This window comes from Gallinula chloropus (assembly GCF_964237585.1).
Source record: "Gallinula chloropus genome assembly, chromosome: 5".
Classification (NCBI taxonomy): domain Eukaryota; kingdom Metazoa; phylum Chordata; class Aves; order Gruiformes; family Rallidae; genus Gallinula; species Gallinula chloropus.
The window spans coordinates 27,765,895-27,792,470 of record NC_140090.1 but is presented as its reverse complement, the minus strand read 5'-3'; the positions used below and the strand labels follow the sequence as shown (position 1 = coordinate 27,792,470).

Below are 26,576 nucleotides of genomic sequence, written 5' to 3'. Positions count from 1 at the left end.
CCTGTTCCAGCCCCTCACCACTCTCTCTGGAAAGAATTTCCCCCTAATATCCAATTTAAACCTTCTTTCCTTCAGCTTTAATCCATCCCCCCTGTCCTGCCATTGTCTACCCTTTTAAAAAGCTGATTCCCTTTCTGTTTGTATGCTCAAACAGGAGGTATGGGCTGGTGTGTGTGCATGACATGGCATGGGTGTTGGTGGTCAGGACGTACAGATAGGGACGTGTCTCATCTCCAGTCCCTTGGGCTTGATGGAACGGGTGATGGACCCTGGTGAAGGCACAGCACGTGGGCAGGATGCCATTGGCATCTCCCTATGCTTACAGGCTCCTGTCATGTCTTCTCCCCTCCAAACTGAGGAAACTCAGCTCCCTTACCTTTTTGCCTCATGCACAGTCCTTTGGGCTTCTCACAGGGCCCTCTCCAGTTGGGGATCCTGGTCCCCAGGAGGTGACTCCTGAGCCAAGGTCTCCAGCTGGGACCCCCTTCCTTGCAGCAGGAGCAGTTCCCTCTGGATGCGCTTAGTATGCACTTCCCAGTGTGAGCGCTGCTTCGGGAAGGCAGTCATCGTCCAGTGGGCTCATGGCTGCTGGCAGCCGTGTCCTCTTGGAGACCAGCTCTGCTGGGCCAATTATTCCCATCTGGCTGCTGTGCCTGTGATTTCCATCCCTCTCCTGCCCCTCACTTGCCCCTGGCTGCCCTGAAGTTCATCTTGTTTGACTTCAGATCATCCCACCGATTCATCAAGGTCGACTCTCTGTTCCAGCCCTGCCTGATGAAGCGTGTGTTGTCTCCAAGCCGCAGCAGCCTGCTCGTGGTGGATCGCATCAGGCACTTAGGGGGGTGGGTGGGGGGTGCAGGCAGTGAAAGCCCTTGTGTCACACTTCCCAGTGCAGCTTTGCTGTTGGTTTGCATCATCTGGTGAGCATCCCTGTCCTCTGCTGCTGTGGCCTCTTTCCTTTAACAACCCCAGCCTGTCACCTCATCTCCAGACAGTGTTAATTTGTGCCATGTTGGTAAGGGAGCTCCTCTTTTCAAGCCTTTCAAGCTCTCACCCTTTCTCCCAGGAGAAGGGTTAAGAGAGTCCATGTGGAGCCAAAGAACGTGGCTAGAACCAGTCTGGCCAGGAGGTGACCCTGGACCTCTGCCTGCCAGGCTGTGTTAAAAGTAAAAATCCCCCATGCTGCTAGAGGTGGTTCCTAAAAGCCCATTTGAGGTTCAGCCAGAAGCCCACCTGAGGTTCAGCCCCCTCTTGGGTTTGTGTCTGTGGAGCAGACGTACAGGCCTTTGGGGTGAGAGGTGGACTGATTGCTTGTGAGAGGCAGGGGGAATGAGCCCACCCTTTGGTGTCCTCCTAGCTCGCCCTTCCCACTCTGAGTCTCCCATGCAGCTTACCCTGTGGTGATGCTTCTGGGAGTGGAGGTGAACCAAGCTGGATTTGACTTCTTGCTGCTGCTGGTGGTGGGTTTCTTGGGGTTTTTTATTATCCCATTCAGTTCAGATGTTTGGGGAAAGATTCATAAGAGATGAGAGAGAGATGATGCTACTTCCCAACCTCTGATCCTCCCCAGTGTGCCTGCACCAGCTGGTGTTTCCTCCTGCTGCCCCTGATGTGGCTTTTGCTGGTGTGGAAACTCTGAGGAAGACTCTGTGGTGGTGGTCTTGGATCTTCAGCTGGTTTCTTCTTGGGGGAGACGGTGGTAGAAGGATCCACACCACTTCCTCTCCAGATGCAGAGGGTTAAGCTGTCCTGCAGAGTATGCAACAGCTGCTTGAGTCATCAGTGGAACTTGGCTGGTATTTGGCCTAGGCTGAGTTGGCCATGCTTTGTGCTGGTGTCCAGAAGGCCACCTGAAGCAGGAAGGCCATCACACTGGCTTTCCAGGACAGCTTCAGAAACCCATGTAGGTCTAGCGTGGGGGTTTTCCTGATGAGAACTTCCCAGGAACTTCATGTGTTCCTGAAGCCTTCCCTTCTGCTACCGGTGGACAGGGCTGCAGGAACCAGCAGGCAGATAAAAATGTATGTGGCATCTGTGATGCTGGTCAGTAGAAACCATCTGCAGGTGTGACAAGCAGCAGCTGGTGAGGAAGGACACGGTTTGGAAATGTCTCATAAGAGTGCCCCCAAGCAGAGCAGAGATGTTACCAGCTTCTGTGGGTGGACTGAAAGCTTGGCAAGGACAGGTTAGTGGTTTCTGACAAGCACTACAGCTTTTCTGATTGTTTTCTGATCTTGTGTGCTCATTTTGGAGTTGGCTCTTCATTGGAAAAAACCCACTTACTCCTTCCTGGTGTTTCCACCAGTTCGCATTTCAGGCTGAGCACGGCTCTGGCTTTGAAGGAATAAGCCTGGCTCCTGTTTTATTTGTGTGTGTACCATAAGTGCTTGAATGATGACCTTTCATAGAATCACAGACTGGTCTGGGTTGGAAGGGACCCCAAGGATCACACAGCTCCAACCCCCCTGCCACAGGCAGGGCCACCAACCTCCAGGCCTGGAGCTACACAAGGTTGCCCAGGGCCCCATCCAACCTGGCCTTGAACACCCCCAGGGATGGGGCATCCACCCCCTCTCTGGGCAGCCTGTTCCAGCCCCTCAGCACTCTCTCTGTAAAAAAATTCCCCCTAATATCCAATTTAGCCCTTCCCTCCCTCAGCTTCACTCCATCCCCCTTGTCCTGACAGTCTCTGCCCTTTAACAAGATGATTCCCCTCCTGTTTCTCTGCTCCCTTCAGGGACAGGAAGGCTGCAATGAGGTCCCCCCGCAGCCTTCTCTTCTCCAGGCTGAACAAGCCCAGCTCCCTCAACCTCTCTTCATCAGGGAGGTGCTCCAGCCCTCTGATCATCTTTGTGGCTCCTCTGAACCCTCTCCAACAGTTCTACGTCTTTCTTGTATTGGGGCCCCAGCTCTGGACACAGGACTCCAGCTGTGGCCTCCCAAGGTGTCCTGGTTTTGGTCAGGATGGAGTTAACTTCATTTGTAGCAGCGGATGGAATGCTGTGTTTGAGAGTTAAAATGAAAGCAGTGCTGGTAACACCCTGAGGTTTTTAGTTGCTGTCAGACAGTCAAGGACTTTCTCAGCTCTTCGTATTTCTCTATTCATGAGAAAGGAGGGGTGAAGCCTGGACAGGTGACCCAAACTGGACAAAGAGGGTATCCCATGCCAATTACGTCCTGCTCAGTACAACAGGGAGCTGATGGGAGGAGGAGCGGGTGGCTCCGGGACACATGGTTTTTGGGGGACGGTCGGGTTCTGGGACGGCTCTGGGTGGCACAGCCTGAGTTGTGGGTTCGGTGAGAAACTGCATTGTGTATCAACAGCTTCATATATTTTTGCTCTAAAGTCCTGTTAGCATTGTTATATTTTATCTTTCTGCTATTCTAGTAAAGTATCCTTATCCCAACCCACTGGCTTTTGGTTTCTTGGTTTTGGGGTTGTTATTTGCCCCTTCCTTCTCCCTTCCCTTGCCTCACACCCCACCCCTCCTTCTCCCCCTTCTCTTTTCCATTAAAGAGCAGGCAGCTGCATGGATCTTGGCTCTCAGCCAGGGTAAAACCACGACACAAGGGCAGAGCAAAGAAGGATAATCCCTTCTCTGTCCCTGCTGCCACCCCTCTCCCAATGGAGCCCAGGATCCCATCACCCTTCCAAGCTGCAAGAGCACACTGCTGGCTCATAGGAAGTTTCTCACCCACCAGAATCCCCAGTTCCTTCTCCTCAGGGCTGCTCTCCGGGAGCTCTTCTCACAGGCTGTAAATATGCCTGGGATTCCTCCAGCCCAAGTGCAACACCTGACACTTTGCACTGTTGAACCTCATTAAGTTCACCCAGGCTCAGCTTTCCAGCCTGTCAAGATCCCTCTGGATGGCTCCTTTCCTTCTGGTGTGTCAACCACACCACTCAGCTTGGTGTCATACCCAAACTTGCTGAGGGTACGCTTGATTCCATCATCAATGTCATTGATAAAGATGTTAAAGAGCACCGGTCCCAAGACGGACCCTGGGGGACCCTGCTTGTCACCAGCCTCAACCTGGACCCATTGACCACCAACATAGAGCCATTGACCTTTGTAAGGTTGCTCCTCCTGATGGGCAAAGCAAATGAGGTTCACATTAGGTTCATTTTGAAAGGTTTATGAGTGTTGCAGCACCGTGTACCAGGATGAGTTGTCCTTCAGGAATCTACACTCTGGGCTGGGTGTGTTGTGTCTGACCACAAGCTCAGATTTACGTCCTGTGTCCCATCCTTCCTTTTGGAAATACAGAATTGCAAGTCAGCCCAGGGGGATGCCCTTGAGGCATCATGAGCCGGAGTGGTGATGTGTGCCAAGTGCCAGAAGGATGGCAGTGCCTGTGTCTTCTCAGTCTCCTGCTCGTAGTTAGGAGGGGGAATGGAGCGAGAAGTCTGGATTTACCTCTTCCTTTGTCTTTCAGCATGTGCATGTCACCAGCTTGGGGCTGATATGTGTGTAGGGGAGCAGCTTGCCCCACATGGACAGCTGTGCCTCAAGTGGGGACCTGTGGTAGCTGAGCAGCACTGTGTTCCCTCTTCTCAGCTGGGTGAGAAGGACAGGGATGTCCTGGAAAGAGTCCAGAGGAGGCTATGGGGATGGTTAGGGGCCTGGAGCATCTCCCCAGTGAGGAAAAGCTGAAAGAACTGGGACTGTTCAGCTTTGAGAGAAGAAGCCTGAGAGGGGATCTGATCAGTGTTTATCAATATCTGAAGGGTGGGACACAGGGGGACATGGCCAGCCTCTTCTCAGTGTCTGTGGGGACAGGACAAGGACAATGGCCTCAAGTTGGAGCACAGGGAGTTCCACATCAATCTGGGGAAGAACTTCTTCCCAGTGAGGGTGACAGAGCCCTGGAACAGGCTGCCCAGGGGTTGTGGAATCTTCTTCTCTGGAGACATTGCAGCCCCATCTGGATGCCGACCTGTGGGACCTGTCCTAGGGAGCTGCTTTGGCAAGGAGATTGGACCCGATGGGCTCTGGTGTCTCTTCCAACCCCTGTGATTCTGTGAAGAAGCTCTGTACTCCCAGGGTTGCAGGCTGCTCTGAGCATCAGGGAAGCTTCAGCCTTGCAGGGGGATGTGGGTAAAATAAGGCAAGGGGGATGCTCAGGGCTTGGTCCTCTCCAAGCTTTACTTCTCAGATTCAGCCTTTGGGTGCTGGTGGATTGCAATGGCAACTCTGGTGCCATCAGGACCTGCCTTAAAGTCACTTCAAGGCTTTGCCACATGTATGAAGAAGGTGGCTGAACCTCCAGACCTGTGCTGCACTTCCACCTGCAAACCAGTTTGCAGCGGTTGCTACCTGGACTAATGTCTGGTCTTCTGGATACATCTGAAGTGGCTTTGGTGATCCCTGTCTCTTGGAAAAGCACGTGCCCAAGGAGAACATCTTTGTCTCTGACGTAGCCGTGCTTCTGGCTGCTGTGATGCTCTGGATGGTGTGACAGGAGCTTTGCTTGCTGCAAACAGCAAGATCTCATGAAAGCTTGGATGGATTTGTTTAGTCCTGAGTGGCTTGGAAAGCCTCCAGCCAGCTGGAGATCTGTGCTGGGGTTCATTTCCTAGGGTTTGCATAACAAACACAGCAGATGCTGGGGATTGCAGATGTGGCCGAGCAATGGCTGTGCCAAGAGTGAGAGCAGCAAGATAATGGGGTGGGGAGGTGGTGCTTAGGGTATGTGCTCCCATGCCACCCTCTGCCTGGATTAAGGTCACCAGGAGGTTAGGTCTGCAATAGAGAGAACCAGTGGAAAGCCCTCCAGAGATGGATCCCACAAGGATATGCTGGGTGGCATGATCCTGCTGCCACAGGAGCTGGAGCTCTGGTGGGTCTCCATTCTCCTGCCTGAGGACAGGATGAGCCCTGCAAGGTCAATGCTTCCCACCAGCAGTATCAGGCACTTTCTGTCACTGTACTGGTGTGGTTATGAAGCTTAGATCCAATATCTCCATCTGTCCTCAGTGCTGGGTACTGCTTATGGTCCTGGGAAACCTGGTCTGGCTGGCTCTGCTTGAGCAGGGCATTGGCCTAGGAAATGTTGCCTCAAGAAGAGCATGGAGCTCTTGGAGCAGCTCCAGGGGAAGCCATGAGGATGCTCAGAGGGCTGGAGCTCCTTGCCTACAGAGACAGGCTGGGAGAGCTGGGCTGGTTCACCCTGGAGAAGAGAAAGCTGCAGGGGGACCTTCGAGCCACTTCTAGGCCCTACAGGAAAGCTGTGCAGGACTGTTTGTAAGGGCAGGGAGCAATGGGATGAGGGGTGACAGGTTAAACTAGAGCAGGGCAGGTTCTGATGAGACATGAGGAAGAATCTCTTCCCTCTGAGGGTGGTGAGACACTGGCACAGGTTTCCCAGAGAGGTGGGGGAGGCCCCATCCCTGGAGACATCCAAGGTCAGGGTGGATAAAGCTCTGAGCGACCTGCTCCAGTTAAAGGTGCTCACTGCAGGGACTAGATGGCCTTTAGAGGTGCCTTCCAACCCAATACAGTGTATGAGTCTCTGATCTCACCAGCTCCCTGCTCACCTCTGCTGTTCTCCATGTGACTCTGCAGTGCCCTGCTGCAGGGTAGCGGGTTCCCCCAGGTGACCTCACTGCAGTCAGCATTCAATTAGCTTTCTTAGTCCTCTCCTAGACTGCTGTTACCTTGGGCCAGAGCTGTAGGGGCCCAGACCTGAAGTTAAGTGGTGCAGGGAAGGGAGCCAGGCTTAAATCCCTCCCCGGGCAAGATGCTACAGGACTGTGCAGGAGTATTTGCAGCAACAGGTTGGAGAAGTTGGTGTGTGCTTTTGGGGCTGCCAGCAGTCCCCATGGGCTCCTCAGAAGAATCATAGACTGGTCTGGGTTGGAAGGGACCCCAAGGATCACAGAGCTCCAACCCCCTGCCACAGGCAGAGCCACCAACCTCCAGGCCTGGAGCTACACAAGGTTGCCCAGGGCCCCATCCAACCTGGCCCTGAACACCCCCAGGGACAGGGCATCCACCCCCTCTCTGGGCAGCCTGTTCCAGCCCCTCACCGCTCTCTCTGAATGCTGGGTGACTCCTCCTGAGAGGTTTTGTAATCAGAGGGTTTGGCGTTGGCTGTGAGCCCGCCCTGCCTGGCACACTGCCTTTGTTCACCAGCCCAGGCAAAGGTTGGTTGGTATTTCACAGGGGTTGGGATGGTGTCCAAGAGGAAGGTGGCTGTGTGTGGCATGGTGCTGGTGGGGTTGCTGGGAACTCCTGCACCCGCGTCTCCAGAGCCTGTTCAGAGAGAAACCCCCATCGCTGGTGAAGTCCATCATCCCCCAGCTCTGTCCATGAGAGCGGATTGAACCCCAGGATTTTTTGCTGATTCTTCATTCTTTTTGGTGGCAAAGCCAAAGCAGGGGCAGGGGGACATGTTGGCCTTCGTGGCTGGGCTGCCCTGTCTCTCTGAATCCCATGGGCAAAGGGTGATGTGAAGAGATTGCTTCCCTCCTTCATTTCTCATCCTTTGGTCTTCCCTCCACGCTGCAGAGCTTGGGAACCTCCATGCAGAGGCAAGAAAGCCAACCTGAGGGGGTGATTTGGGGCCATACGGGGCACCCGATTCATTAGTGCTCTAATCATTACTGATCCTGGCTGACCTCTCCCCTGGCTTCCTCTTAAAGGAAAGGCTTTGGGGATCACACCAGCAGCAGGACCTCTCCTCCAGCACTCGGGCTGCTGGAGGGGTTCAGGGCAGGGCTGGGTTTCCTAACCCTTCACCTCGATACCTCTGCATAAGGACAAACCCTTTCCCAGCACTTTGAAAATACAAATAGTCAACAAATTGGTCCAGCAAATGCCTAGAACTCATCTGGTATCCACAGGTCACATTTGTCACACCCCTCCCTCATCTTCTGCTGGTCACCGGTGACTCTGAGGTGTGCAGTGGGACACTGAAGGAGCTGGGCACAGACAGTAAATTCTGGTCCCCTCGTGTCTGTAGCTTGTAGTCTCTGTTGACTCTGGGTGTACTAAAGCTTGTTGACATGTTGGACCTGTTTCTTTTGATCCCACTAGCTCTGTGGTCTCAGCTGCTTCATGTGGAAGGGGGTCTCCATGTGTAGTGGTCTTTTACAACAAGTGGGAGTGAATCAGGCACCCTTTAATGCGGCATGGCAGCTGCTTCCTCCCCCCAGGGATCTTCTCTTGCCATCAACAGTTTTCCTTGCATCTCAATCAGCAGCCCCTTGGAGATGTGCCTTCAGAAGGCTGAGGGACCTGGGGTTCTTGGGGGGATGCTGAGGGGTGGCGTCTCCTCATCATGTAGCCTGCTCTCCTGTGGTGAAGAACCTGGTGCTGGCTCCAGCTTGACCTTGCTGCAGGCTCCACTCCGGAGTCACGGCATGTCCTGGAGATGCTTTCTGCATTGTCTTCATCCAGCTGTGTCGTGGAGCCAGCAGGAGGGAAAGGAGCCTCCAAGCCACCACTGTGTCATCAGGAGATGGAGCCAGCGTTGCCTGTCATGGGGTGATTATCCTATGAGTTGCTCCTGGTGAGCATGGATTTATGTGCTGACAAAATCCACCAGAGACTAATAATGTGTCCCTAGCAGATGTGGGATGTTTCAGGAGTGATGCCTCCCTCCCATGAGGTTACCCATGTTGCAGATGGGGTGGCAGTTTTCTTCCAGGCTTTGTTTAAAATGGCTTTTCCTTTCCAAGTCAAAAAGAGACCAGGAATAGCCTCTGGTGGGTATGTGGGCCTGGAGTCCTCTGTGCTCGGGCATCTCTTGGGATTCCTCCCAACCCTGTGGTTCTTGGCAGTTTGAGTGAGGAGGAGTTCAGAGACCTGTTTGGGATGGGGAGGGAGGGGGCACAGAGAGCCACAGGGGCACTCTGCTCCCAACTTGTTAGTTGAGGAGGGCACCCAGTCATGACAGGTTTGAGCATGAAAAGGATCAGTCACCACCTGAAAAATGGGTAGAGGAAGCTTCCAGAGCACCCTGACTGCTGAGGACCAGCTGTGGCTCCTGCAGGCAGGCTCAGCCCCACCAGCCTGCGGGATGCTCACTCTGCTGCTGGCCATCCCCAGCAGTGTGGGGTGTGAAAATGGGACTGGGCCACAGGTGCTGGAGTGATGGTGGAAGTACAGGGGTACCTCATACCTTGCTGGGTTCCTTTGGTGGGAGTGGGACATGCATTTCACCTCAGGCACTGAGCTCTGCATCTCCTTGGCTTCTGGCTGTGGATGTTCAAGGCCAGGTTGGATGGGGCCCTGGGCAACCTTGTGTAGCTCCAGGCCTGGTTGGTGGTTGGTGGCCCTGCCTGTGGCAGGGGGGTTGGAGCTCTGTGACCCTTGGAGTCCCTTCCAACCCAGAGCAGTCTGTGATTCTATGGTGAGGACTGGGCTGGATGTGAACACCAGCTGCTCTGCACCACCAGTACCTGGAAGCACCAGTTACAACCTGTGCCCTGCAGCTGGGAAATTGCAACTGTGATGCAGCTGGTGGCAAAGCAGTTGTCAAGACACCACCTCGCTGGGCTTCCTACCCTATCTCTGAGCTCCAGGCCAGGTCACCATACTGTGTCCTATGGGAGATGATAGATTCTGCAGGATTGGCTAGCTCAGCCATGCAGGAACAGACTGCTCTGTGTTTGAGAGCATCTCTCAGATTAAAAGCCCCTTGCTGAGACCAGTGGGACAGCTGGAAGAAGTAATTTTGATGGAAAGCACAAATTGAGCTGTTTTCTGTTGGATTCTGTAAGTCCAGCCCAGCTAGTGGTGGCTCGTCCCTGCAGGTGCTGCTGGTGGCACTGGGAGAGAGATGGAGACCGTGTGCTCTTGGGACATGTGATGTCTCAAAATTCCGTCAGCCCTTTTGGAGCATTGTTTTGGCAGAACTTGGTTTCATTCCCTGCCATCTTGCCTCATTTCAATGCTTTGGAGGAGGCTCATCCCTTCAAAAGGAACTAACATTTTGAAAGAATCCATGTTTCATTTTGAAACTATTCCCTTCCCCCCTGAGGTAATTGAAGCTATACCCGTGGCCCAGATAAGCTTTGGATGCTTTCCCTTGGGGATCCCTTGGCAACCATGAGAGGAGGCTTTTTGCCTGCTGACTGCCTCCAGCCTGCCTTCTGAAACTCCTGGGGATGTTGTGCCTAGTTCTGGGCTCCCTGGGATAAAAAAGACGGGGATCTGCTGGAGAGAGTCCAGAGGAGGCTACGGAGATGGTTAAGGGCCTGAAGCATCTCCCCTGTGAGGAAAGGCTGAGTGAGCTGGGGCTGTTCAGCCTGGAGAAAAGAAGGCTAAAGGGGGACCCTATTAATGTTTATCAATATCTGAAGTATGGGATGCAGGGGGAAATGGCCAGCCCCTTTTCAGTGGTTTGTGGGGACAGGACAAGGGGCAATGGCTGCAAGTTGGAGCATAGGAAGTTCTGTACCAACATGCAGAAATCAGGGTGAGGGAGCCCTGGGACAGGCTGCCCAGGGAGGTGTGGAGTCTCCTTCTCTGGAGATATTCCAGTCTGGTCTGGATGCCGACCTGTGCAATATGAGCCAGGGAGCTGCTTTGGCAGGGGGTTGGACCCAATAGGCCCTTCCAACCACTGTGATTCTGTGACGTGACATCCTTCAAGCCATGAGCAAACCAAGCACAGTTACTGCTTCCCTGGCATTGAGCTTCCCCTTTCCTAACCCTTCCCAGAGACCTGGCATCCCTCAGGCCCTGCTGGTTTGAAGGGTGTCTCTGCAGAGTCTCCTTGCCCCACAGAAATGGGAACACGAGCTCCTGTGGTGGGGGCAATCCATGTTTGGGGGCCGGGGGGGGTGCTAAATGGACCCACAGGGGAGGTGATGTGGGAATTGTCCCCAGGCTGGGCTTTCCTTGAGCGAGCGGGGAGGAGACAGGGGGGGAAAAGGGCAGAAGATGCAACTGCTGTCTGAGCATTGTCAAGAAGCATTCATGGTTTGATGGAGGTTGAAGTAGCCTGGTTGTATCAGGGCTAGCAGGGACGTCTGTAGATCCCCCAGTCCCACTGCTGCCAGAGCAGGGTCCCCTCAAACAGGCTGTACAGGACAGTGCCCAGGATCACAGGGTCTGAATGTCCCCAGAGATGGAGACTCCCCAGCCTCTCTGGGCAGCCTGGCCCAGGGCTCTGCCACCCTCCCAGCAAAGAAGTTCCTCCTCAGGGTTAGGTGGGGCTTCCTCTGCTCCAGTTTGTGCCCATGGCCCCTTGTCCTGTCCCTGGGCACCCCTGAGCACAGACTGACCTGTCCTCCTGAGCCCACCCGTCAGGGATTTATCAGCATTGATAACATTTCCCCCCTCAGTCTTCTCTTCTCCAGGTCAAACAGTCCCAAGTCCCTCAGCCTCTCTGTGCCAGAGAGATGTTCTAGTCCCCTCATCATTTACATAGACCTTTGTTGTCCCCTCTCCAGTAGCTCCCTGTCCTTCCTGCCCTGGGGAGCCCGCAATATTCCAGAAGAGGCCTCCCCAGGGCAGAGCAGAGGGGCAGGAGAACCTCCCTGACCTGCTGCCCACACTTGATAGAGGTCAAGGCTAAATCTGCATTGCAGGCTCAGAGCATCCTCTCACTTTCAAACCTGTGTGACCACAGTGGGCAGTGTGGCTGCTCCATGTCACCTTCTGCAAGACCTTCAGCTAATTATCCATAACCACCTGCCTGGTTGCTGCAGGCTGATGTGGGTGGGTTCTTCTTATCACTTAGGGTCCATATGTTGAGCTGGGTGATGTTCAGACCTCAAACTGTTTCGCTGGGGCAGGGGGGTGTAATGCAAAGCTGCAGACCCATTAGGGAAAATGCTTTTGCATGTGGATGGCTTCATGGAAATCAAGTTGTCTCATATCAGCAGTTTCAGGTGAAGCTTTGTTTAGGTTTGGGGTAATTTTGGGTTGGAACTCAGTGCTATTGGGGAAAAAGAGAATTACAGACTTCAGAAACCTCTTCGTGGTGAGGTGAGAGCTTTTGCCACAGAGAAACTTAAATGTGTGATCAGACTTGGGATGACTTGGGGGTTTATTTCTTCATTTCCTACCACTCCATCACATCAGGAAGAACTTCTCCCCTTTGGATCCAGCCCAGGTCATGCTGTACCATCAGAACCCCAGGGCTCAGCCAGGGCGGGCTGTGATGCTCTGCTGGGGTGTGACTGTGCACAGGGCATACATGCCCTGTTCATCTGTGAGATGCTGCATGAGCTTGCAGAGGTGGGGAGTTGGGGGTGATGCTTTGAGGTTTTCCTGTGTGGTTTTGGTCAAGTTGGCAAAAAAACGTGCCTTGAAAATTGTCCTTTGGTTGGCAGCTGAGTTTTTCAAGGATAATTCCCCAGCAGATGAATCCTGCTCTGGGGATGTCCCCAGGAAATGCCATCCTCATTTCTTTTCCCTGAACAACTGGTTTTCTGTGTGTCTCATGATGCCCAAGGTCCTGCAGCCAGGGCAGGAGGTTTCATGTTGGGTGCACCCATGGGTGTTGCCTTGAAGGCATCTATTGAGGAAGCATGAGGCGGTAAGTGAATCAGCCCAGGGAGGTCATAGCAGCAAGTCCTGTTAGCAGGGAGCTGCTCTGGTGTCTCACTGGGAAGGTTGTGCCCACCAACCCTCTGATCTGCTTCCAAGCAGTCAAGGGTGGGAGAAAAACTGCGGGTGCTTTGATGGCATCTCAGATGGTTTGGGAAGGTTTTCTGCTGTCCTTTGTCAGTCCTGAAGGGTGGAAAAGTGGCACTGGGGCAGCTTGAAGCCAACTCCAGCTCTACCAGACCCAAACTTGAAGACTTCCCACTGTGTTGGGTGGTGTTTTCTAGCCTGGGCAGCCAGAAGCACTCACCTCCCTCTCTCCTTTACGGGTATGTCTACCTTCAGACCTTAGCAGAAGCAAAGTTTCCCAGAGGTGGGACCACGCAGGGGAAATAATCTATTGGAGGAAGCACTGGGCCAGGCTGGACATGGCTCTGCTCCAGCTACCAGTGAAGATGAGTCCTCATCTTCCTTCCAGCTGAGTCTACGTGCATCAGGCAGTGTAGTGCAGCACTGGGGTGGGGAGGAGGAGGGGGCAGAGACTCTCAGCTTGTCCCTTTCATGCTGATTTCTTGTCTTCTCACTCCCAGCCACAGCTACGGATGTTGGTGACTGCGTGCTGGATCAGCCCCGAGCCCCAGGAGGGGATGGACAGACAGACCCACAGGTCGACGGGGAGCTGCTTCCTGAGGGGGAACTGTTGCTCCAGGTATTGTGCTGTAGCCCGGGTGTCTGGGGTGTCCCCTTGGCTCCCACCATCTGTTGGGCACTGTGGCTGGTCCCCGTGCAGCAGCTGTGGAGGTGGGCTCCCATCTGTGGAGCAAGAAGAGACTCTACTGTGCCAGGAGCTGCTTTGCTGTGATTGCTGTGGGCACCGAGCACCAAGGGACAGGGACTGGTGGCACTGCCTGGCTGGGACATGTCCCTGTCCCCACGTTTCCCTCCCACCCCAGACTGTGTATGGCTGCTGCTCTGCTGACCTAGGCACGGGCTGTAGCACAGACAGGACTGTGAGCAGAGCAGGGCTTGGGGAGGTGGGTTGTGCCCTTCTCATGAAGGCACCAGGGTGATGTCCATGCCCAAGGCTTGTGGGCATTGGCTGGGGCTGAGCCCAAACCTGACACTTCTCTTTGGCTACAGCTCCTGGGCCCAATGTGCCCAGGTTTGTAAAGCCCAAGTGGAAGGGTGCAGGGGCATCAACAGGGAGGGAACAATCCCTGGCTCAGGAGCCTCAGTGGTCTCTGGAATGGGGGGATCCTTGTGCTCTGATGAATGCCAGGAGGACAGCAGTGACGGCCGCGGGATAAAGCATCTGGGATCTGATCAGATTGGACCGATGGGCTGTGACCAACGGGATGAAGTTTAACAAGGCCAAGTGTAGAGTGCTGCACATGGGACATAACAACCCCGAGCAGCGCTACAGGCTTGGGGGAGACTGGCTGGAGAGCTGTCAGGCAGAGAAGGACCTGGGGTGTTGGGTGATTGCGACTGAACACAAGCCAGCAGTGTGCCCGGGTGGCCAGGAAGGCCAGTGGCATCCTGGCTTGTATCAAAAATAGTGCGGCCAGTAGGTCTGGGGAGGTGATTGTGCCCCTGGACTGGGCACTGGTGAGGCTGCACCTCGAGTGGTGGGTCCAGTTCTGGGCCCCTCACCATAAGAAGGACATGGAGGTCCTGGAGCGAGTCCCGAGAAGGGCAACCAGGCTGGGGAGGGGGCTGGAGGGCAAATCCTCTGAGGAGCAGCTGAGGGAGCTGGGGGTGTTCAGCCTGGAGAAGAGGAAGCTGAGAGGAGACCTTAACACCACCTACACTGACCTGCCAGGAGGGTGCAGAGAGGTGGGCGATGGTCTCTTCAGCCAGGGGACAGGAGGTGGGACAAGGGGAAATGGGCTCAAGCTGTGCCAGGGCAGGGTCAGCTCAGCTGTGAGGGAAAAGTTCTTCCCTGAAAGAGCTGTCAGGGCCTGGCACAGGCTGCCCAGGGAGGAGCTGAGTCACTTTCCCTGGATGTGTTTAAAAAAAGGGTAGATGAGGTGCTCAGGGATCTGGTTTAGCTTAGTACAGGAATGGTTGGACTTGATGATCTCAAAGGTCTTTTCCAACCTTGTGATTCTGTGATCTGCTAGGAATGGTTTGCCCTACCTGCAGCGTCACCTGAGGTGCCCGTCGTGAGCTCAGCGTGTCTGGGAGGGGGAAAGCCCAGGTCTGGGTTGAGGGAGAGAAAATTTTAAGAAGGGAAGGTGGATCTGAGGGGAGGACAGAGTCAGTGTGTGGTGGGAGCTTTGCTTTGGGCCAAGGCCGGTGTGTGGTGAATGACACAGTGCCCACTGAATTTCACCAGCAAGGAGCTGGCCAGTCAGCTGGCCAGGATGCTGTTTTGGTTGGGCTTCAATTTATAGATGTAAGCTGATAGAAAGGACCTATGGGAAGGCTGGTTGTTGAATAAGCATCTGGGCATCTTGCCTTAAAGCATGCTGTTCCTTGGGGCCGCAGGGCAAGTCTGTGCAAGACCTTTAATCCTTCCATGGCTGTATTCCTGGTGTCACACACATCTGGACCTTGAGTCCTTCTCTCCCTTCTTCCACCTCTCCAAATGAAAGTCAGTGGATGTTTGGCTCTCCTTGAGGTTCAGCTTTGGTGTCTTCAGCCCTGTTCCTGCATGGCCTTACGTGAGTGCTCCCTGCTACAGAGAGAGAGGCAGGCAGGGGTGTGTGGGAGACTCTTGGAAGTCTGTCAAGACTTCTAGCAATGAAGCTTGGGCCACATAGTCTCCCACATGGGCTCTGCTCCTAGGGGTGGTCTCAGCTGCCTGCAAACGTGAGAGCCATGGAGGAACAGCTGGAATAGTGTGATAGCCAGGAGGGAGCCTGCAGTTGCCCCAGCCCTGTGATGGAGCTGCTCCTAAGTGCTCTCTGGGGCTTTGAGCTGAACCATATGATGGCAATTTGTGGAGTGTTGGAAGCACTGGATGACTGAAGGCATCTGGAGAGCTTAGGAGGTGTTAATGTGACAGAAAGCCCCCAGCTGAGCTGCCTGATGTCACTCCTTGCCCAATAACATTTTACTCAGATACCATCATTTGCAGAAAACTCTGAGGACCCCCTGGGGGGGCTGCAGCGCACAAAGAGAAGGGGCTGGGCCTGCCACAAGCTGGATCTGTGCAGCATTAAGCAACGTGCTCAATCCAGCAGCTTCCCAAATACTCCAAGAGACTAAAAAAAGCCACCACAGCCGAGCCCAAGTGTTGCTGTAAATGGGCAGATGCGAGAGCCTTGTCAGGCCGTCGCTCCCACCTCCTCCTCAGATGGAGGAAAGGGGTGAGCACATCCAAAGGAGGTGTTGTGTGGCTGGACCCTTCTCTCCAACCTGGCCTTGAGCAAACAGTACAGCCCCATGATGGTCCTCTCCAGGGGTGGTTCAGTGTGGCTGAGCTGGGCAGTGAAGGCAGAGTTTGTGATTGTCATGGCAGGTCCTGTTATGAGATGTACTGAGACTTCAGGCAGAGAGATTGTCAGGCAGAGAAGGACCTGGGAGTGTTGGGTGGCTGTGACTGACCATGAGCCAGCAGTGTGGCCAAAGTGGCCAGAAAAGCCAATGGCATCCTGGCTTGTGTCAGCAATAGTGTGGCCAGTAGGTCTGGGGAGGGGATTGTGCCCCTGTACTGGGCACTGGTGAGGCCGCACCTTGAGTGCTGGGTCCAGTTCTGGGCCCCTCACCATCAGATGGACATGGAGGTCCTGGAGCGAGTCCAGAGAAGGGCAACCAGGCTGAGGAAGGGGCTGGAGGGCAAATCCTCTGAGGAGCAGCTGAGGGAGCTGGGGGTGCTCAGCCTGGAGAAGAGGAGGCTGAGGGGAGACCTTCTCACCACATACACTGACCTGCCAGGAGGGTGCAGAGAGGTGGACGATGGTCTCTTCAGCCAGAGGACAGGAGATGGGACAAGGGGAAATGGGCTCAAGCTGTTCCACGGCAGGCTCAGCTCAGATGTGAGGGAAAAGTTCTTCCCTGAAAGAGTTGTCAGGGCCTGGCACAGGCTGCCCAGGGAGGGGCTGAGTCCCCACCCCTGGATGTGTTTAAAAAAAGGGTAGATGAGGTGCTCAAGGATCTGGTTTAGCTTAGTACAGGAATGGTTGGACTTGATGATCTTAAAGGTCTTTTCCAACCTTGTGATTCTGTGATTCTGCCCACATCCTGATTAGACACAGGCTTCCACTTGGGCTTTTCCCTTCCTAATTTATCTTCTTTTAACTCATACATTAAATGCATCACAGACAAGAGCAGTACTTTTCTTTTGGAGGAAACCAGCCTGAAATGGTCACCAGGTATCTCTGGATCTTCACCCTGCCTCTTTGTTTTGGTTATTCACTTGGTGGACCAGTTCCTCTTCCTCCACCTCAGCTGCCATGTCCTGTAGTTTTGGAATAGTTGCTCTAATTTGGTGTGAATTTGGCCTTTTTCGGGCAAGGAGCCACCAACTGGGTACATGTTTAACCACCAGCCATGCATATATAATCGCAGAGCGCGGAGTGAGAGGTGGAGTTGGCAGGGGATATTACCACAAAGATGCTTCTCAATAGAGATTTTGTTCCTTTGCATTGAAAGCCTCATCTTCTACCATCTAGAACACAGGCAAGGGGAGACTAACTTTCCTAGTATGGTGTCTCAGAGTGGCAGTTCAATGCCAGGATGTGTTTGAGGGCCCTCAAGAGTAACGGAGGCTCCTGAGGACGTTCTGTGGGTACCGAGACCAAAATCAGATGAGAAGGCATTATGGTCCTGCATTGCAGATGTGAGAAGGATGCTGCCACATCCTTGATGATGTGGCAAACAATCTGCACTCTTGCAAAGATCACGTCAGGCATCATGGGTGCAATGTTGAGGCCTTCACAAATCTGGGATCTGGGTTTTCAGGTATTTCCACCTCTTTTGCTTTCAGGGCGGTGTTGGGTGTAGCTGCCTCACTGCCTTTGAGTGACAGCAGTGACTGGATGTGGCCACTGGGGTGGCAGCAAGGACAGGGAGGGGATTGTCTCTCTCTACTCTGCCCTCATGAGGCCCCAGCTGGAGTCCTGAGTCCAGAGCTGGGGCCCCCAGTACAAGGAAGATGTGGACTGTTGGAGAGGGTTCAGAGGAGCCATGAAGATGATCAGAGGGCTGGAGCACCTCCCCTACGAAGAGAGGCTGAGGGAGCTGGGCTTGTTCAGCCTGGAGAAGAGAAGGCTGCGGGGGGTACCTCATTGCAGCCTTCCAGTCCCTGAAGGGAGCAGAGAAACAGGAGGGGAATAGGCTTGTAAAAGGGTAGATAATGGCAGGACAAGGGGCATGGAGTGAAGTTGAGGGAGGGAAGGGTTAGATTGGATATTAGGGGGAAGTTCTTTACAGAGAGAGTGGAGAGGGACTAGAACAGGCTGCCCAGAGAGGGGGTGGATGCCCCGTCCCTGTGGGTGTTCAGGGTCAGGTTGGCTGGGGCCCTGGGCAACCTTGTGTAGCTCCAGGCCTGGAGGTTGGTGGCCCTGCCTGTGGCAGGGGGTTGGAGCTCTGTGATCCTAGGGGTCCCTCCCAACCCAGATCATTCTGTGATTCTATGATCCTATGATGTGGTCCCTCTCAATGTACTGTGTGATGAGTTGCTCATGTCCCCTTGCAGCTGAGAGCAGAAGTCCGAGGGACATCAATGTCCTCAGGTGCTGAGGGTTAAGAGTCAGGTTTTGGGGCGTGATGGGAGAAAGCATGGGGGGAAGACATACAGAAATAAGCTTGTATAACTTCCTGACTGCAAAGTTCGGGGTGAGGAGTGAGGCCCCAAGTGCCTTTGGAGGTCACCCTTAAAATGAAGGCGTGGATGAATAGGTGAGGTTGATGACTGGATGCAGTTTGGTTACTATTTCTGAATGCTTCCTTATGTGTGAATTGATGGAGGCTTCTGCAGGAGTCACCAGGCTCTGGTGTGGCTCAGGGCAGTCCTTCCCCTCCCTACCACCTGCTACTGAAGTTGTGGGCAGGTTTGTGAGAGGAAATCAGAGCCACAGAGGTGCAGATATGTATCTATACACAGTGCCTGGTAGAGCTGGAGAGGAGGGAACTACCTCTTGGGCCTCCATGACCAGCCTTAGCTGGTCCCTCCTCATGCAGGAACTGCCGTGTGGTGAGAGGGCTTCAACAGTGGGTCTAGGAAAAGTGGTCAGTCCACCTTTGGTTGTTGGTCATGCTATCATTGAGCAGGGGTGAATCCAACCCCCCACCGAAACCCAACTCACCAGGATTAAAGTCTTGCATGTGGTCACAAGGTGTTTCTGGTTTTGTGGCTCCCTATTGATGGAGAAGGTCCCTTCCTGTCCCCACGTGCTTAAGCAACACCTGGAGAAGTTCTTTCAGCAGCTGGAGCTGGGGAGAGTAACTCTGGGCTGAACTTCTGCTTTCAGGCACTCAACGGGTTTGTGATTGCCGTGACCGGAGATGGACACATCTTCTACATCTCCCCTACTGTGCAGGACTACCTGGGCTTTCATCAGGTGGGTACTGGGGTTTTTTTCCTGGCTCTAAGCAGACGGGTGCAGTCCAGGCCTGGGAAGAAGATGCTGATAGCAGTGCCAAGGGTTTTCTTCTCCATTGGGTCTTTTTTGATGGATGTCTTCAAACGAGTCACGTGTTTTGGGGGCCAGGCAAGGCAGGAAGTGTGCACACGACTGGGAACAGAGGCGAGATGAGCAATGGCAGGCTCCAGATCCCCTTGTCTTTGTGTCTAGGAGTGGGGAGAGACTTTTCTTGTGCTGCTGGGCACATGTGCTCTCACTTAGAGGGCATCTCACTGCCCTGATGTACCGTGGGTTACACGAGATGCTAAGGAAAAGCAGGTCTCTCCTCACATCCACCCTCTTCTCTCCTGCTCCCTGGACATCCATCTATCTCCTTTGGCCAAAGGACTGAGTTAACAGGAGTGCTGTGGTGCTGTCCTACCAACCCCACTTTGTTGTGTGGGTTCCTGGTGTGCCTGCAGACACCAGTGTTTCTTCTGTCCTCTCTTGGCACCCTTTCCCAGCCAACTGTAGCAGGATCATCATGGGCTGATGCCCTGAGTGGAAACATCTGTCAGAGGCGGGCAGTGGTCCTCTCAGAGTACCCATGTGTCTGGTTAGGCAGGAGGCTCTGCTCTGGTGTGTTTCTGAGGGCATGGACATGGCAGTCAGTGGCTGGAGCTGCCCCTGGGCTTGGCAGGACCATGCTGACCCTGCAGCATGCAGGACTAGGATGGGAAAGTCGGGGTCCAAGGCACGGTCCTCTGTAGAAGGAGGCAGCTGTGTTGGGGTGTTGGGAGGCGTGAGGACGGTGTTTCTGCTGTGCAGCCGACCTTACAGCCCAGCATCAGCACAGCTGGCCTTTCTGAAGGAAGATGGTTGGACTGGGAGACAGATTCCCATGGGTTTGGAGTGAGAAAGCCTGCATGGAGCAGCGAATTCCCCCCACCTAAGTCAGGGATGGGGGTGGAATAGTTTGGGTTGGTTGAAATAAGATGTTTTGATCAACCTGAAGTTATTTTATCCTTTGATCCCGTGGAAGAAACAAAGCTACTCATCTGCAGAGGGATAGGGATGGCAACACTAGTGGTCTGGTGTGTTTGTACCCAGCAAACCAGTGACATCCCACAGCACTTTGGATTTGGTCCCAAGAAGATACTCAAAGTTAAGCCAGGCCAGGACTGTTCCAGGGAGTGGAGCTTCCTAAAGAGCCTGGGGGGCAGGGGAGGGAGCTGGAGTTTCAGCACTTCCCATGGATTGGGGTTAAGGATCAGGAGCCAGAGCCAGTGCCAAACATCCTGGGAAGGGCTGGGTGGCACTGGGAGAACCCTAGCCATGGGGAACGGGGTGGAACGCTCTGCTTAGCCATCACCAGGGGACAATGGAGGAAATGGGCAATGTCAGCATGGCCAGGGTTATTTGGACACAGCCATTTTTTCAGCCCCTTTTCAGTGGTCTGTGGAGACAGGACAAGGGGCAATGGCTGCAAGTTAGAGCATAGGAAGTTCCGCACCAACACATGGAAGAACTTCACCACCTACAACTACCTGAAGGGAGGTATTAGAGAGGTGGGTGATGGTCCCTTCAGCCAGGTAACAGAAGATAAAACAAGGGGGAATGGCATGAAGCTGTGCCAGGGCAAGTTTAGATTGGATATTAGAAAAAAAAATTTACTGAAAGAGTTGTCAGGGCCTGGCACAGGCTGCCCAGGAGGTGGTTGAGTCACCTTCCCTGGATGTGTTCAAAAAAAGGGTTGATGAGATACTTAGGGATATGGTTTAGCATAGGATGGGCATGGTTGGACTTGATGACCTTCAGAGGTCTCTTCCAACTTTGTGATTCTGTGATACTTCCTGGTGAGGGAGCCCTGGGACAAGCTGCCCAGGGGGGTGTGGAGTCTCCTTCGCTGGAGATATTCCAGCCCGGTCTGAACGCCGACCTGTGTGACCTGTCCTAGAGACCCTGCTTTGGCAGGGGGTTGGACCTGATGATGTCTCAAGATCCCTTCCAACCCCTATGATTCTGTGATTTCTATTGCTTCTAGAAAGTTCTGAGCCATTCCCATGATTTCCCCAGGCAGAGTCACTCTCTGCTCCCTTCTCCTCCTTCCTGAGCCCCTCTCCCAAAACCAGCCGGTTCCTGGTCCTCGCTCTCCCCACAGCACGTGGAGCCGGTTGTGCTTTCCTTTTCCTCTTCCTTCACACTCAGTGGCTGCACTTTGAGTAGGCATGAAGGAAAACCTCCCGCCGTGTCCTCCTCCAGGCCCCTCTGCCAGGCTGGGCAGGAGCCAATGCTCTTCTCCCCTTGTGTCCTTCCAGTCGGATCTCATCTACCAGAGCGTGTATGAGCTGATCCACGCTGACGACAGAGCCGCCTTCCACCACCAGCTACACGGGGAGGCGGTGTCTGGCAGCACCCGGCATGCTGCCGATGGTGAGTGCCAGGACAATCACCAGGGACCAGCCAGCCCCGTGCTGGAAAACCTTCCTGGTGGGATTTATAGCCACCAAGCTCACAGCCCCCTTTGTGAGGAGCATCCCACAGCCTCCCTGTAGAACGCGTAGTCATCCCAGAGGGTTGGCACAGCCACTTGTCACCAGAAGCAGCCACCAGCAATGGTGCTATGTCTGTCGATGTGCTGAAGGGATGGGGACATCTCCCCTGTGGGGACAGGCTGAAAGAACTGGGGCTGTTCAGCCTAGTGAAAAGAAGCCTGAGAGGGGATCTGATCAGTGCTTATCAATATCTGAAGGGTGAGACACAAGGGGACAAGGCCAGCCTCTTCTTAGTGTCTGTGGGGACAGGACAAGGGGCGAAGGGCTATCTGGGGAAGAACTTCTTCCCAGTGAGGGTGAGGGAGCCCTGGGACAGGCTGCCCTGGGGGAGTGGAGTCTCCTTCTCTGGAGATATTCCAGCCCTGTCTGGATGCCGACCTGTGCACTATGAGCCGGGGAGCTGCTTTGGCAGGGTCCCTTCCAACCCCTGCGGCTCTGTGAGTCTGGGATTCTATCACATCCCTTCCTAAGCCTTTCACCTCCTTATTTCAGTGGAGGGTGGCTTACTGCCTTGTCTGGGAGGTAAGCTGAGCTTACAGGGACCAAAAACCACCATTAATGGGTGACAACCCATGGTGAGGCCTAACCCCTTTTGTGAGGACCACAGGTTCACTTGAGCAGCAAAGCCTCTGCCGGGAGCAGGTCTGCCCGGAGCAGGTCTGCCTGGCCACAGCATCCAGGTGCACAGTTTGCATGGCTCAGCTTTCCCCCTTGGTTTTCCAGCTGTTCCCAGTGACCTGCCACTGCCAGCGGAATGCAGCACCATGTCCAGCCCCCAGCATCTCTGCACAGAGAAGCCCTCCTTCACGGAGAAGAACTTCACCTGCCGCTTCCGCTGCTTGCTGGATAACTCCTCGGGGTTTCTGGTAACACAGCCCCATATTGGATCAACCTTTCACCCCCAGCTTCTTCCCTAGGGACCGTCCACGTCCCATAGGGCTGGGAGCACAGCCAGTTCCCATCACCCTCTTTACTTCACAACCATGTTTTCTAACTTCCTCTAAGGCCTTGAATTTCCGTGGGCGCTTGAAATTCCTCCTTGGGCAGCAGAAGGTGGCATCAGACAGGTCCCCGCTTGCACTGTTTGCCATCGCAACTCCACTCCAGCCGCTCTCCATCCTGGAGCTGCGGACCAAGACACTGATCTTCCAGACGAAGCACAAGTTGGACTTCACTCCCATGGCCTGTGATTCCCGGTAGGACATCTCACACCTTCCCTGTGGCGAAATCCGTGGCTACAGACACTGGACGGAAAGCCAGAGCCCATGGGAGCAGGTCGTTTCTAACCCAGCTCCTCCAGCGAGTTTGTCTGATGCTTCTGTCCATCTACTGCTGAGCGTTTCAGCATCCCTCCAGTAACTCAGGGAGCAGGTGAACTGGGTGCCAGCACTTTTTGGCTACTGTGTTTGGCTCAGCAAACCCGCTTTTGGGTTTTGAGAAGAGCAGGGTGCAGCTCAGCCAGGATGGGAGGGTTGTACCACCCATAGCAGGAGTCTGTTGGACACAGGGTGAGGTGCAATTGGGGGATGCCACCCTCTGTCCCTCATTGTCACTGGCTTTCTTGCACTGTTTCCAGGGGGAAGGTTGTCCTGGGGTACACAGAAACAGAGCTGTGCAGGAGGGGATCCGGGTACCAGTTTGTACATGCAGCCGACATGATGTACTGCGCTGAGAACCACGTGAGAAGTGAGTCCTGGGGGGCCGGGAGACATCAGGGTTGGTGCCTTTATGGGGGTCCCAGCACCTGTGCAGCTCTGGCCATGCCAGTACTGTTGCTCCTTGGTGGGCCAAATGTCCTGGGTGTGAAGCAGCTGTGACACTCCACATCCCGAGTGATACCCGCTCGGGGAGGTGGCAGGGGACAGCAGCTCCCGCGGCATCGCGTGCTGGCTGTGCCCAGCCTGCTCTGCCCCTTGAGCACAGCCCAAGGTGATGCTCAACGTGGGGGCACCCTCCCCGTGCCGTTTGTCCATCCTCGGACAGTAAGCGCGTTGCGCACCTTCTCTTCTCTCCCCACCCAGTGATGAAGACGGGGGAGAGCGGGCTGACGGTCTTCCGGCTGCTGACCAAGAAGGGCAGCTGGCTCTGGGTGCAGGCCAACGCCCGGCTGGTCTACAAGGGGGACAAGCCCGACTGCATCATCGCCCGGCAGCGAGCCCTGACGTGAGTATCGCTGTGCTCACCAGCTTTCGGCGTGGGTGGCTGGGGGGAGGTGCTCACACATGTGCTCGCTCCTGCCTGGGGTGAGCCTGGGAGATGCAGATCTTCCCTGATCTGCATCCTGATTCTGGGGTGCATCAAGAGGACTGTGGCCAGCAGGTCAAAGGAGTTGGTCCTCCCCCTCTACTCTGCCCTGGTCAGGCCCCACCTGGAGTGTTGTGTCCAGTTCTGGGCTCCCTGGGATAAAAAAGACAGGGATCTCCTGGAGACAGTCCAGAGGAGGCTACGGAGATGATTAAGGGCCTGGAGCATCTCCCCTATGAGGAAAGGCTGAGTGAGCTGGGGCTGTTCAGCCTGGAGAAAAGAAGACTAAGGGGGGACCTTATTAATGTTTATCAATATCTAAGTATGGGATGCAGGGGGAAATGGGCAGCCCCTTTTCAGTGGGGGGCTGGGGAGCTTGGGAGCCTGCTTTGCCAAGGGGGGATTGGACCTGATGATCTCTCAAGGTTCCTTCCAACCCCTATGATTCTATGATCTGTGTAGACCTCACACCATGGGCTCCCCAGAGCCCTGGTCCTCCACCATCAGCATCACAGCCAGCCCCATCCAGCACCCTTTTCTTCATCCAGCTCCCATTGCACTCCGGGGAGGGTGGTTTTGCCTGGCCCGGAGGAGATGCTCATGCTCTTTCCTCCTCTTTTTTCCCTCCACCCTGAAGGAATGAAGAAGGGGAGGAACATCTGCAGAAGAGAAACCTGCAGCTGCCTTTTAGCTTTGCCACGGGGGAAGGAGTCCTATATGGGAGTGACCTTCCTGAGTTCCTGTACTCCTTCCAGGCTAAGGAGGAGTCGCAGGCACAAGTGAAATCCCATTCGAATCAGCACTCAGTAGACCCCAACTCTCTTCTTGGGGCTATGATGAAGCAGGATGCATCCATGTACATCTCCCATGCTGATCACCTGCCCCAGCTCTTGCCAGGTCTCATCGCCGAGCCCGACGGACTGAGCCGGAGTGAGGAGGTCAGTGATGCCAAGGAGGACAGCGACTCCCTCCTGGTCGTTATTGAAACCCTGTTTGAGAGGAGTGAGCTGGGTGGAAACATCTGCCAGACCCTTCAGAGCCTCAACGTGGACAATGAGGACCTGCAGCGGTGGGAAGAGACTCTGCTCAGCTTGGGCACAGGGAAGCCTCCTGCTCAGGACGTTAACGAGAGGCTGGACACCACGGTGACGTCCTGTGTGGAGCAGATGCTCCTCGGGGAGGGCGGTGAGAAGAGCACGGGCTTCCCACGCTGCAGTGCATCCTGCTGCGATGAGGAAGTGGACACGGCTCGTTTCCAGCACTGCTGGGCAACGGGTTCAGCGTTTGAAGCCCCATCACAGCCCCAGGCAGCTGGTGCAGGCCAAGATGCTGTGCTCTCCCCAGTCTCTGTTACATCCGAGGTTGGCTCTGCTCAACAGCAGGTCCTGTTTTGCTCAGCTGGGCTGGTGCGGGGGGCAGTTTTGAATGTCCCAGGCTCCAGCACCAAGCCCTCTGTAGCACTTCAGCTACCAAACCTGGGACAAGTGCTTCAAACAGGAGTCACCAGCCCTGCTCCTGTAGATAACACTGTTCCTGATGGTCAGAGCCAGCCCAGGAGTGAGCTGGTGGGCTCAAGCTGCCCACCTCCGTTGCACTCAAGCACACTGGTGACTCAGTGGCACGATGTCCCGGTCCAGGCGAACCCAGCCAATGCTTTGGGGCAGCATGCTTCTCCCAGAGGTTGCCCATCAGAGGCTTGGATGGCTGCAGCTCCAAAACAGCTGGAAGCAGCAGGAACACACCTGGACTCACAAACTCTGGCCAGCGGCTCTGAGACCCTCCTGGGGGCTGAACTGTGGTTGCTGCCCCCCCAGCCTGCTCCTTGTCCTTCACAGGGCTTGAGTAAGTCCTTGTTCTCTGGGGCTGGGGCCTCCCACAATGAGGAGGCGGCTCTTCCTGCACAAGCATCAGCACCCTTAGGAGTCAGCCAGCTGCCAGCAGACAGCGGCTTCCCCAAAGGGCCCCTGATGCTCTCCCCAGAGCCCAGCTGTTCTTGGGAAGGGGAGCAGGACAAGTGGTTGGTGCAGCACCAGCCATGGTTCCTGCAGCCTAGGGAAGCCCCGCGAAGATGTGCTGGGCTCCTGCCAGGGTCCAACACAGGTCCCAGCACCCACCAGCCAGACCCTGTGTTGTTGCCTGACTGCCAGTACAGAAATAACCTCTTTGGACATGAGAGCACCTTTCTTAGGGATGCCTCTAAAATACCCCATCCCCAGCAGCCGGGTGCTTTGCCTTGTCCCAGTGAGACCCACCCTGGAGCATCCCATTCCCCACCGGACTCAGTTTTGAGGTGCTCAGCAGCTCTCCCTGCAAAGGTGGGTCCAGGAGCACTGCCCTGCTCCGAGCAGGGCCCTGGCTTCCCACCGGTGTCCTTTGTGGGGGGACAGCAGCTCTGTGCCTGTGAGGTCCAGCTCAAGGTGAGGTGTGAGGGCTGCAGGACCTGAGGAGCGAGGGGTGGTGCTGGGGCCTGGGGAAGGGTGGTGGGAGTGGGGTGGGGGGATGCAGGCACAGCATCAGCAGTGGGTACAGCCTGTTTTGAAACCTCACTGTGAACTAGGAGCCACGTTTTGAAAAGCCACCAGCAATCTGGAGCTCTTATGGCTGCACACACCCTTATAGTGCCCCACACTTCCTGGTCCCTCAGGATTTTGTCTGCCAGTGCCCAAACCAAGGTCCCCTGGCAGAGCCTTTGGGTAGCCTAGGATAGAGTGGTTTGGTTGTGTTTTTCCCTTGAGAAGTCTTCTGGGGAGATGCAGCCCTGC

At 54.8% G+C, this 26,576-nt stretch overlaps 1 protein-coding gene across 1 annotated transcript in view; it reads left to right on the top strand.

The window, feature by feature from the left end:
* Nucleotides 1-26,258, top strand: part of LOC311192801 (aryl hydrocarbon receptor-like) — a gene marked incomplete at both ends in the record, with an annotated part of 31,681 nt that extends 5,423 nt beyond the window's left edge. Inside the window, 8 exons of the mRNA XM_084265394.1 lie at nucleotides 13,094-13,212; nucleotides 18,923-19,012; nucleotides 21,334-21,448; nucleotides 22,294-22,436; nucleotides 22,576-22,766; nucleotides 23,147-23,256; nucleotides 23,592-23,733; nucleotides 24,452-26,258. Coding sequence (XP_084121520.1) covers nucleotides 13,094-13,212; nucleotides 18,923-19,012; nucleotides 21,334-21,448; nucleotides 22,294-22,436; nucleotides 22,576-22,766; nucleotides 23,147-23,256; nucleotides 23,592-23,733; nucleotides 24,452-26,258 — 2,717 coding nt within the window. The remainder of the gene's footprint in view (nucleotides 1-13,093; nucleotides 13,213-18,922; nucleotides 19,013-21,333; nucleotides 21,449-22,293; nucleotides 22,437-22,575; nucleotides 22,767-23,146; nucleotides 23,257-23,591; nucleotides 23,734-24,451) is intronic.
* Nucleotides 26,259-26,576: the final 318 nt, after the last annotated feature.